At 44.9% G+C, this 12609-nt stretch overlaps 1 protein-coding gene across 1 annotated transcript in view; it reads right to left on the bottom strand.

The window, feature by feature from the left end:
- LOC126412595 (venom serine protease-like) overlaps nt 1–12609 on the bottom strand; it is a 306758-nt gene that overhangs the window by 66049 nt on the left and 228100 nt on the right. Inside the window, exon 5 of the mRNA XM_050082261.1 lies at nt 1472–1672. Coding sequence (XP_049938218.1) covers nt 1472–1672 — 201 coding nt within the window. The remainder of the gene's footprint in view (nt 1–1471; nt 1673–12609) is intronic.

The following is a 12609-nucleotide window of genomic DNA, read 5'->3' as shown; positions in this document are numbered from 1 at the left end:
ACAGACGCTGCGTTACGACAGAGTGCATTGTCATGCTAATACAATCATCGTCTTCGAACTATTTCTCTATTCTATGCAATGCCGTAAAATTTGTTCATATCCTTCTACATTTAGGGTTTTCTTAAGCTCAATAAGAGAATCACACATTAACCACGAAAAATACATCTATACCGTAACGACACCTCCTCTGTATTTCATTGTTGGCACTACATACCAAGGGACCGATGACCATAGCAGTCTGGTCCCCTTAATCCCACAAACCAACCAACCAACTACATACCAGGACAGCTAACGTTCTCCAGGCATTGACTAAGCCTAAACCCTTGCCACAGGGTATAGTGTGATTCATCATATCAAATCATTCGTTTCCAGTCGTCCTTTGCCCCGTGTCTTCTCTCTTCACACCACCTCAAGTGTCGCTTAGCATTGATTGCAGAAATCTGTGACTTATGAGGAGCTACTCGACCACTGCAGCTCATTCCTTTTTAACTTCCTATGTGCAGTCATTGTGCTAGTTGGACTGCTGAAGCTAGTTCTAATCTCGTCAAATGAAGCGAAATCTTTTATTTTTCTACATCTAATCAAATGACTTTGATTATTATATTTATTATTTCTATTACTTTGCCTCGTAATTTTCGTCATCGTAATTACTATTTTTGCGTTTACTATTCTTCCTACGATTCTTTCTTCGTTTGGAATGTGCTTGTGGCGTCTATAATATCCAAACATGTGCCAACCAGGATCGCTCATCGATTGATAACGTGGCATCCCGTGTAGCCCGTATGAGGATAGTTTCACGTAATCAATGACAGCGATAAATTACAGTTCGTTTTTCTAGCGCTGAAACTGAAGTTTTGTTCGGAAGATGACTGGGTAAACAAACATATTAATAAATTTTTCTGTCTTGAGTTTACTCGTAGAGGTTAGCCTTAAATGCCATGAAGAAAGCGATCGTGATCTTAGTGCTGTCACAGATTGCTAATCGCCGTTTTCTCAGATACATTGCACATCTCGAGGTTGTGATTAGGTTAGGATATGAATTTCAATTCACATCGACTGCCGCAGTTCAATCATTGGTCACTTAAAACCAGCTGTCGACACAGTATTCACATTTTCGTCATCCCTCACTGCGGTCGCTTCCAACATTGCCCCGCATTACACATTAACAGCATTTGTGAAGTGACCCGCCTTGTTTGTGTACCTCCTATCACCGAGCGGTAGCAGGCAGCGGATGTGGCAACACAGTAGTGGCAAGTGTCAAACATCAACTATCAAGTAATTTTAATTAAATTAATTAATTAATTATTAATTAATAAATATTTGTATTTTGTAAAACCAAATATCATGTGACATTTGAGAATACCCACTGCACATGATTTTAAAATAAAAGGCAAAACAAATCGGGCTTAAAGAAATGTCGACGTGTTTAAGCGGCCACAGAGGGCTAGTGCAGCGGGCAGGCGACAGCTACCTAGCGCCTGGACGGTGACGCCCTGGAAGTCGGTGTAGGTGTAGAGGAAGGGCAGGCAGACGGGCCCCACGGCCACGTTGTACGTGATCTGGCCGACGACGCGCACCACGCCGATGTCGTTGAGGTGCGTGCTGTCCTCGTAGTCGGGGTGGGCCACCAGCTGCTGCAGCCGGTACAGCGCCGCCTTGTCCGTGTCCGTCCCTGGCCAGAACGAGAACAATTACAAAGTAGCGTCAACCCAAGAAAAAGACACAGACATAAAGCTAGATAGGATGCGATTACAACATCAGTGGTGAACATCTTGAGCAAGTCACACTGCGTAATGACACAGTTTCAAAGTGTGTGTGTAATTTTTCGCAGGAATTTTTCTTGTTTTGAATGTCTGGAATCGCGCATGTAAGGTTTGAATTGCGTAGACATGCGCGCGCAGCCTCGGAAGAGAAGATGCGCTGCAAAGAGATAAGTTAGAGGTGATCTTTCCTCTGTGAAGATGCGCGCCAGGATTATTTCTTGATCGTGAGGAGAGGAGACATACAGTTGAGCTTTAGTGTCAGACGTAAATAGTCGGGTTTTGATTTAGCAGCAGCAAGCAGCAAACAAACGAGATTTTTGGGAATTATATTATGAATTTATGGAAGATTTATTATGGCGGGAAAATGAGCTGATTTTACATTAGCACGATTATACTCTTGGTGAAGAATGGATGACAGGTAATGATTAAGTTTCAAATACGTTTCTCGGGTTTGCCGCCGGATCGTATTGTGTAACTCGCACAATACTTCATCGATGCAATTGCTCGACATCATCAGGTGGTGGTAGCTGCTACTGTCACTGCTACAAGGCGCGACTGATGATAATCGCTGGCTTGCTGGCTGACTAATGTGTCGTCCTAAGCCACGGGGGCAGGATAAGTACTTCCGTGCTGTGCCTGCAGGGCCTAAATCATGTGGAAGGCGATGTCCTATCAGCTGTGCGGGTGTTACTTGGGGCTGTTGGGAAGTGAGTCACTCCCACAACAGGTCCGGCCAACGGGTAGTAGGCCGGTATGTGGTTGGAGGGTTGGTGGCGCAGTCGTTGTATGAGCAGGTTGCGAGAGTGACCCGCTTTTTCATAGAACTGACGTGCAATGACCCGAAAACGATCACGCAACATGAGAAGTCCGGTATCCTCATGGAGAAAGTTGGGGAGGGGGGGGGGGGGGGGGGGTAGAACCGGGGAGAGGCACAGTGCAAGCTTGAGTGCCTTGTTTAGTACCCGCTGGAGGGAGAGTATCGAGGAGTCGGCAGCATTGCCCACACCACGGCCGCGTACTCCAACACTGGGCACACCAGTGTCAGATACAGCGTGATGCAGTGGTTGGGGGTCAGGGTCCACTCCGTATTTAGCAAGGGGTATAGGGTGTGAAGTCTCCTTATGGCCCTGTTCCTGACCCATTTGACATGTGGGATCTAGGTAAGCCGCTGATCCATTCTCACACCGAGATATGTCGCAGTTCCAGACCACGGGATGAGGCCTCCCGCAATGTAAAGGGGTTCAAGATTAGGAGGTACCTTCCGCCTTGTGAAAGCAACCACCTGGCTCTTCCCTGCATTAAATTTTAGGCGCCATTTGGTGACCCAAGCACCAAGTGCTTCACAGCCTTGCTGGAGGCGGCGTCCCATATGGTGCACATTCATACTGCGAGTGAACAGAGTAGTGTCGTCCGCATAGAGAGCCAACTCCACTCTGTCCACTCGCGGTGTATCAGCTGTAAAAAGCGACTAGAGCAGGGAACCAAGTACGGACCCCTGTAGTACTCCAGCACGGATGGGCCTGACAGTGGACGTTCTCTGGTCTGCCCGGAAGTGGAAAGTCCTGTCGGAGAGATATGATCTCATGAGGACCCCGTGCGACATCGGCACCCCGAGTACAAACAACTTGTAAACGAGGCCGTCGTGCCACATGGAGTCGAAGGCACGGGAGACGTCTAGGAACTCTGACCCTAGGTATTCCCTCGTCTCCAGTGCCCTCATTGTAGGTTCCACGAATCAGAGCAGCTGGTGGGCGTGGCCACTGCGAAGCGTGAACTGCTTATCCGGGAGATGTTCTTGATTTACATGTCAAAGGAGCCGCTTCCTGTATAACCTCTCGAATACCTTCAAGAGGGACGGGAGAAGGCTTATGGGCCTGTAGCTGGACGACAACCGGGGCTCCTTGTCTTGCTTCATGATGGCCGTCACCTCTACATGTTTCCATACAGAAGGGTAAACACCCGAAGCAAGTATCTAGTTGAAGATATCTGCCAGATATGAATGATACTTCCGAGGTAGATTTCGGAGGAGTAAATTCGGAATGCTGTCGTTGCCACAAGCCCTCCAGGAATAAAGTGTCTGAAGTAGCGAAGTGACCTCTCTGGCAGTACTGGGGTCAATGACGTCATTTTCCGATATTGCAGCAAGGAAGGTTGGAAGACGTTCTTCCATGAGCCTGACGTGGGCATCGTCGACAACATCGACGACAGGCTTGAAATTTGCTCAAAGGTATCCGCCAGGGCACTGGCCTTGGCGTCAGGCTCACAGATGTAATCATGACTGCAGCGGGGAGTCGCACTGCCTGCAGCGCAGGAAGCGGCGCGCGACGCGCCAAGCACTGGCGTCGTCCGGATCGAGGGACTCGACAAGGTCTGCCTAATCCTTGTTGTGGTGTGCTTGGACCGCCGCAGAAATGGCACGTCGCATGTGGTCAATGCGACGTTTCGTCGCTGGCTGCCTCGTGAGTTGCCACTCACGAAAAGGCGGTTTTTGACCGCAGTGGCCTCAAGTATTGGTTGTGGGAGGCGCGAGACCTAACCTGAAGCTGGCTGGGACGTCCAGGAGTGGGGACATCTGCAGCACGTAGAAATACATAATTCAGAGAGGCGATGGCTGCTTCAGCCCCCACCTCCACGTGATCAGGTGCATCGGAAGCTACATCCATACCTCGACTTGAAAGTGCTCGACATCGACCCTTCTGTAGCACGGACGGCCAGCCACTACCGCCACACTGATGACATCTACGTCAAAGATCACTGGTACATTATCAGATGACAGGGCGGTCTTCGTTGCAGCAGACGTAAAGTGATCGACCCCCTTCAGAATGGCGATATCAAGTACGTCAGGTTGTCCATGTACTGGGAAAATAGTGGGGTGAAAGGGCCTCAGGACAATGGCGCCGTGTCGCAGAGCAAATCGTTCTAGTCGGCACCCGATGACGTTGGTGAGGCGAGAGTTCCATTGAGCGGACTTCGCGTTGAAGTCCCCTGCGATGAAAAGTCACCGTCCCCCCTCCCCATGGCCAGCAAGGTGTCCAAATCAGCTTCCTTCAGTACTCCATGCAGGGGCCGGTTGGCCGCCACGAAGGTGATTTTGCCGATTGTGGTGTGAACTATCACACTGGTAGCTTTAAGGGTGTCTAGCTGGGGCAATTGCACAGGAAAGTGCCGCAACGACGACCTGACGTAAACCGCCGTACTGCCGCCAGCAGTCAGCTGGTCGGTGCGGTAACAGCAGTAGTTTGCAGTCTTAACGTGGACACCTGGTTTTAGGAATGTTTCGCAGACGAGGCAGATGTCAACTGCCTCGACGCGAAGAAATTCCCGAAATTCACACTGCTGAGGTATGAGACTGTTTGCGTTGAAAACGTAGACTGTCAGGCCATGAACGTGATTATTAGCCATGGCAGAGGGACTGAACTGCGACCTAGAGGGCCGTCGCGACTGCGGAGACAAGTGGTGGAAGTTGTACCGTAATTCTATTTAATGTCTGCAGCAGAACTTCCAGATCTTCGGCTACAGCACCCGCGGCCGAAGGGGCGGGGGGCGCAGGTGACTGGGGGCCACGGCCAGGCTGGCTCCGGTCACGAGCAAGATTCTGTGTATTAGGAGCAGCCCGTCCGTCCTCGGCACTGGCCGGGGAAGGAGGGGGTGACCTTGCAGCGCCGGAGACAGGCTGTAAACCTCCGGCCGGTTGCGATGGCCGGGAAGATTCGCGACGCTCGCCACGGGTTGGGGCCTGCTGTTCCCCAGTCCGCCCCCTAGCAATGGTCGCAAAACTAACACCAGGCTGCACTTTCTGTAGCACCTTGCTACGTTTGCGCGTTTTAAATGGACTGCACTCCCTGTAGCTGACAACATGCACCTCGCAGTTGCTGCATTGAGGGGGATCCTCACGCTTTTTGAGACATTCCTTGTTTTGGTGTTGGCCTGCGCACTTAACACAGCGTGCAGGCATAATACAGTTGTAGGCAACGTGATCCTGGCCCTGACAAGAATAGCACTGCGGCCTTTTGCCCTTGGCTCAGAGAGGTTCTACAGGAACATCAATGTCTGCGATTGATTCTAACTGAAAGATCGTGCGGTTGTCATTGTCAACCAGGACAACGAGGAACAACGGCACTTTCTTGTGCGTCCTGGGGGATGTCAACTGCTCGACTGTGCGGGCAGCATAGCCCAGGTCGGCGAGCTCTTGTGTCAGGTGCTGGGGTCCATCCTAAGGGCAGGGTGGCGAATGACCACCTTCAGGAGTTTGATGGACTCGGCATTGTGCATATAGCAATGCAACCCCTGTGCCCTAACGAAGTCCATGAGCTTCTTATGTTCGTCAATGGTGGAGGGGTCATTCCTGGAAATGTTGAAAGCTGTCACGTCTACGACCTCTTTGATCATCCGCCGGAAGTTCATGAAGTCTTCGGTCCACTTCATGACTACTGGCGAGGGTTGGGACGCTTTCGCACTGGAGGGGCGGATTCTGCTTCCATGCCCTCTTCAGGCGCCTCTACAAAACGATTTGGGCTTGACAGTGCGCCTCCGGTTTGGGGCAGTAAACCCATCTTCAGTGGCTCCCGTGGGCGTCATAGGGGCGTCGGACGCTGCAGCCTTCTTCTTGTTTTGCCTCCTGTCATGTAAAGTGGCTCTGAACACTATGGGACTTAACTGCTGAGGTCATCAGTCCCCTAGAAGTTAGAACTACTTAAACCTAGCTAACCTAAGGACATCACACACATCCATGCCTGAGGCAGGATTCGAACCTGCGAGAACCGCTCGGCCACTCCTGCCACCTGCCATGTAAAGTAGTTGCAGTCAGTTCGTCACTGTCAGTGGTGGCCTGTTGCACGTCCATCGGAGTTTCCACCGATAGAAGTGATTCCAGGTTTGCCTCTGGAATATCCAGAGCATCTGGAGCAAAGTTCTGTCCTGTACAGCCAGTGAAGTCTTGGTCAGTCTGTCCTATTCTGTTGGAATACCGTTCTTAGGTGTTGTAGCTCACCAGGTAAACGGTATTCCGACGGAATGGCTATTCCGATATGCAGATACTCCCTGCATTCCGTTCTAAGCACATTCGGAGCAGGGATGTAAATGAAGATGTGGAGGCACCCACTGCAACAGCGTTCTTGTCCAATTTTGGCAGCATCTCTTTAAGAATACAAAGAATCATCAAAAAGCACGACATAAAGTGTGTTTTTCGGCCACCAGCAAAACTGAGAAATTAATTTTGCTCGGTCGAAGACTGCCTTGGCCTTAGGAAACGTGGCGTGTGTAAAATACCATGCCAATGCGGAAAATCTTATATGGGGCAGAAATGCCGAACCGTGCAAGAACGTTGCGTCGAACACCATCATCCTAAGCGCGTGGGGCAACCTGATAAATCTGCAGTGGTGGAGCATTGCCTGGACACGAGACATCGCATGTTTTACGAAAAGAATGAAATTTTATCCCCAGCGTCATCTTTCTGGGACTGTGTTATTAAGGAGGCTATACTGAAAGGTGGCTACACTGAACCACTGCGCCAGAGATTGCGCCAAAGAGTATTATTAAGCCGCCTCCACAGTGCTTGTCGAGAGCTCGTAGCAGTCAGTGCCTGTCCAGGACTCGGGGTAGTCTGTGCTGAGATGTTGTAGCAGAGAGTGTTTGTTGAGATGTGCTAGTAGGCAGTGCTTGCTGAGATGTGATATTGGAGAGTTCTGGTTGAGATGTGATAGTAGAGAGTCGGTGTGAGATATATTGTAAGGATTAGAGTGATTTTCATCAATATAAATGAGGTAACAAACTCCGTTTCTTTTTTTCTCATTATTTCAGTGTCCTAAATAATGCGTCATTACAGGTTCAGTCAACAAAGCATCTGGCGTGTGTTCTTGTATTAGAGTTTAATTCTGCTTTCCTTACGCAATTATGGTATTTGTAATTTTCTTTTATCACGTCAGTAAAATTGGTATTTAAAAATTCTTGTCTTGTTGAAGAAGAACCGTGCCAAATGTGCGTTGAGTCATACTTCCACATACAGAACAGTTATACTTGTGCTTTGGTTTCGTAGGTTTCATAGTTGCTGGGGACTTAATTAATTAATTGTGTTAACGAAAATTTTCATTTCATTCTTTGTTGTTGTTCTTTGCAGTCAGATAGCGTAATAATACTAGTCAGGGCCAATCGATTACGAAACAGCGTAATCGGACTTACAGCAACTAAAATATTTTCAATCTTATTTAATTAAGCCCCCATGCACGTGGCGACCGCTGCTTCGGATCGTCCCTTGGAATCTTCTGACTGTAAAAATAGTCGACAGTAGTATTGTTGTAGTAATTTGTAGTTTAGTAATTGTAGTCTATTTTGCATGTGTAGATTTGGTAATTAGCATTCTTCTAATGGTATTTTTCAAAATTTAATTTTTATTGCCTTGTATACGCGTTTGACGATTTAGTGCAATTATTTCAATTGTTCGCTAATCGTGTTTGAGGGAAACATTTCGAGTGAATGGTATTGTTGGAGATAAGGAGTCATTGTGTGTAATTTTCGTACAGTGATGAGTTTTGTATATTTTGTAAATGATTACGTGGTCAATGAAAAAGGCGAAAATGATGAATAGTGAGAATGACGAAATTGTTGACATGGCGAACTCGCCAACACAGGACAACAGTATGATGAATAATGGAGTTGAAAACAATTTAATAAGTCGGGAAAATAGTCCGGAACCATTTAAAAAATTTTCTCAATCAGAAAATTCACAGAATCCGAGATTAACGACAGAAGATTCTGGAATAGTATCGAACACAGATAGCCTTATGGCTATGCAGAAGGAAGTTAGTTTTGCGGGAATTCTGAACCATTTAATATGGAGCAGTTGATGTGTGCTATATTAAATTTGGGATCACAAATAGGAACAATTAGAACTGAGATGGGGACAATGGAAACACGGTTAGGATCTGAATTTAAAACAGAGATTGGAACAATTAAAACAGAGATGGGAACTTTGGAAACACGGTTAGACTCACGAATAGGGACATGTTTCAAAAATATGAAAGATGAATTAAAGAAAGAAATCAGAGAAGAAGTACAACCGATTTTGAATGCTCACAATAATAGATTAGTTGTAGTAGAGATTAGACAAAGGGAACAGGATAGAGAACAGGAAGAAAGAGATTGCGTGATAGTACAGAAATTTTCAGAGTTAAATTTACAACGTGCACAAGATAAGGAAGAAATATTTGAGAGAATCGAGGAATCCGTACCAAATGACAGAATAAATAACCTAACACAACAATATGAACAGTTAACTACCAAATGTGTCAATACTTAAACCCGAGTCACGACACTTACGGAAGACGTAAATAAACAGAAAGAACAATTAGGAGACTTATCGGAAAGAGTTGAGGAGATTTCAGATAAATTGACAAATCTTAGTTTACATGGGGACAGAGATTCGGATGATACAGCTCCATTACCATTTGCAGAAACCGAAGAGTATCAGAACATAAATAAACATGTTGAAAATCAGGGAAAATTTAATGAACGCGTGAAAAGGGAATTTGAGGCATTAAAAAAGCAAGTCAAACAAATTGAAGGTGAAATCGTAGGAAAAGACAGCAGAAGAAATTTAGAATCACGGATAACAGAGGGCTTTGAAGAAAATAATTTGTTTCATTTACGAGAAGCAACAAGAGAGCGCCAGGCGCGTGAACTTGACAATAATCGACATTCTGACTGGGACAGACGCGTAGGTCTTTGTCGCCACGAGGAGAAAACTTTGACTATAAACACTTTTTGACTGTTCGGAAATTTAAGATCTTCCGCAATTCTAAGAATGACATACATCCATGTTCATGGTTAGATCAATTTATGTACGCACTTCCGCCAAATTTGTCACTAAGTCACAAACTTAAAATTATGTGCAGTTATTAAAGTCCTCAGGGGATTCACTACACTAAGTGAATATGTGCCGTAGCGAGCATAGGGCCCCGAGCTGTAGTGGTGCTATTTCTCTTTTAGTTTTCTGTACCGCTGCCTACTCTTTTACTATTCTTTGCATCTGTCAAACCAACTCTTCGACTATCAATCTATCTAGTGAGTAAGTAAACAATAACCGGATATGACTAATTTACCCAAAAGTGACTTCGGAAATTATCGTTTGGACTTACTATATTTTCTGCAGCATTCATTCGTCGTCTAAATGAAATTTTACCTGTTTCTCTTCGTGACAATATTACTTCATATGTTGACGATATTCTTATTGCTAAACATTCTTGGAGTGAGCACAACAAAATTTTGGATTCATTGTTACGTATTTTTGCAAGAATTGGCATTACAGTGAACTTAGAAAAATCTGAATTTGGTCATTCACAGGTGAAATTTCTCGGTCACATTATTTCTACAGAAGGTATTCTTCCTGATCCAGAGAAATTAGACGCTATTCGTAATTATGCTGTTCCTACTACAAAACGTGATGTTCGTAGTTTCCTTGGTGTCTGTAATTTTCTTCGACGCTTTGTTAGATTGGACGATTTGGCCACACCTCGTTTATGTGAACTATCTGGAAAGAAATCTAATTGGTGTTGGGATGAGGAAGCTCAGTCAGAATTTGAACAGCTTCGTGATGCCTTAGTTGCTGCTCCACTTCTTTCACATCCGGATTTATCTAAAGATTTTTGTTTGGCGACGGACTCATCATACAAGGGCCTAGGTGCACATTTATTTCAAGAGATAGAAGAAAACGGCGTTGTAGTACAGAAGACTATTGCATTTGGAAGTCGTGTTCTCTCTAAATCAGAAAAGAATTATTCGATTACGGAACTTGAAGCTTTGGCTGTTGTTTGGGCTTTCACAAAATTTCGCACATTTTTGTTTGGCAGACATACTAAGGTTTACACCGATCATCGAGCTCTGGAATTTCTTATGTCGACAAAATTAACTCATGGCAGATTGTCACGATGGGCGTTGTACCTACAGGAATTTGATTTTAGTATTGTTTACCTACAGGGTTCTTCAAATATTGTTGCTGATGCTTTATCACGTGCACCTATGGGTTTGAAACAAAGTGCTGAAGAGGACTGCAAGGAAAACAATTATTGTTTGATGTATATTCAAGGTGTTGCGTTTGAGAACTTTATTTCGTCTTCGCTCCAGGACATCGCTAAGGAGCAAAATAAGGATCCAATCTGGAAGGACATTAAGGAGAAGTGGAGGAGAAAGGAAAGCGTAGCGATTAGACAGCATTATTTAGTTCGCAATGGCATTCTTTTTAAACGAAAATCGGTCGACAACTCTGTTTGGTTAGTTTGTATTCCTGATGAGTGGGTCAATAAATTGATTTGGTATACGCATTTCAGTTATGCACACTTTGGTCCCAGAAAATGCTTTCATAAATTACGGGAAAATTGCTACTTCAGTAATATGGAAAAACGTATTCGATCTGTTCTGGCCAAATGCAAATTATGTCAAAAGGCTAAGCCGCCAACAGTTTCTCACAGAGCACCGTTGTTTCCTATCATTCCAGCGAAATTAAAGGAGATGGCTGCAGTTGATTTGTTCGGTCCAGTGGTTCGTTCTACTAATGGTTTTGCGTACATTTTCGTAGCAGTGGAGTTGACGTCAAAATATGTGTGTTTTACACCTTTACGCAAAGCAACAGCTCGTTCAGTATCTAATGCTTTCATCAAACATTTTCTTAAAGAAGTGGGTCATGTTGATAAGGTTATATCAGATAATGGATCACAGTTTCGTTCTAAAATTTGGCTTCGTACTCTACGGCGTCGTAAAACTAAACCAATTTTCATTTCACTTTTTCACCCCCAATCTAACGCTTCAGAGAGATGAATGAAGGAAATCAATAAATTGTGTCGTCTTTATTGTCATCAAAATCACAGAACGTGGGATCAGTATCTTCATATTTTTCAAAACATTCGGAGTGAACTTCCTAATGACTCAACTTCTTTACCGCCTTTACTGATATTAAAAAACATAGCACCGACAAATCGCATTTCTAAAATCGTTCCTTTTCCGCCTACACGGAAACTACGGCATTCTGAAGTTGTGAACATGGCTCTGCAAAATATTGCATCTGCGGCTGCTAGAAGAGAGAAATCAGCTAAGCGTCCTGGTCGTTCAAAAATCTTGTCAGTTGGTCAGAAGGTGTTAATTAAGTCTCATCGTTTGTCTCACAAAGGAAAAGGCTTGTGTCGCAAATTTTTTCTGCTTTATAACGGTCCATATAGAATTCGTAAAATTATTCATGATAACACTGTCGAAGTAGAAACTCTTAAATCTCGACGCTCTAAAGGAATACATCATATATCTAACTTAAAAAATTTTGTGGAATGACATACTTTAGAGAAACTCACAGCTACATGTAAACATGCGGAGAGTACAAGGATACCGCGCTGTGTTTTGGCGGCGGAACATACTCAAAGCAACAGTCAAGTCTGCGCGCCGCACAAGGCAGTCGTTGACCGCAAACAATTGCTTCCTGCGTCACGCGCCTACAGCTGATCGAGCGCTCAGTGCGAATGCACTAACAGCCGTAAACAAATACACAGTTTAATTTCTCCGATTAAATTCAGTATAAAGCTATAGTAACTTGATGAATTATGTTATTAACGTTCAGTATTTTTCAGGATACGGTTCTATAAAATATTTAAGAACTTCAGGTAAATTCTGTGTGTCTCCGACGTTAAGACGACTTACTATCGAGAAATTTTCAGGAAGAATGTAATTTCCAAGAAGAAACTAATAAACTAAAAAGGTAACTATTAATTGAGTTTATTTTTCAGGTAACATATTTCCACTTAGGTACGTACTTTAGACGTAATTTGCTGCTCGCGATTACGTGATTCATACTTTGTGCTAAATTTCATGT

Source organism: Schistocerca serialis, chromosome 1 (assembly GCF_023864345.2).
Source record: "Schistocerca serialis cubense isolate TAMUIC-IGC-003099 chromosome 1, iqSchSeri2.2, whole genome shotgun sequence".
Lineage (NCBI taxonomy): Eukaryota > Metazoa > Arthropoda > Insecta > Orthoptera > Acrididae > Schistocerca > Schistocerca serialis.
The sequence above is the reverse complement of the archived record's forward strand: the minus strand, read 5'-3'. Positions and strand labels throughout refer to the sequence as shown.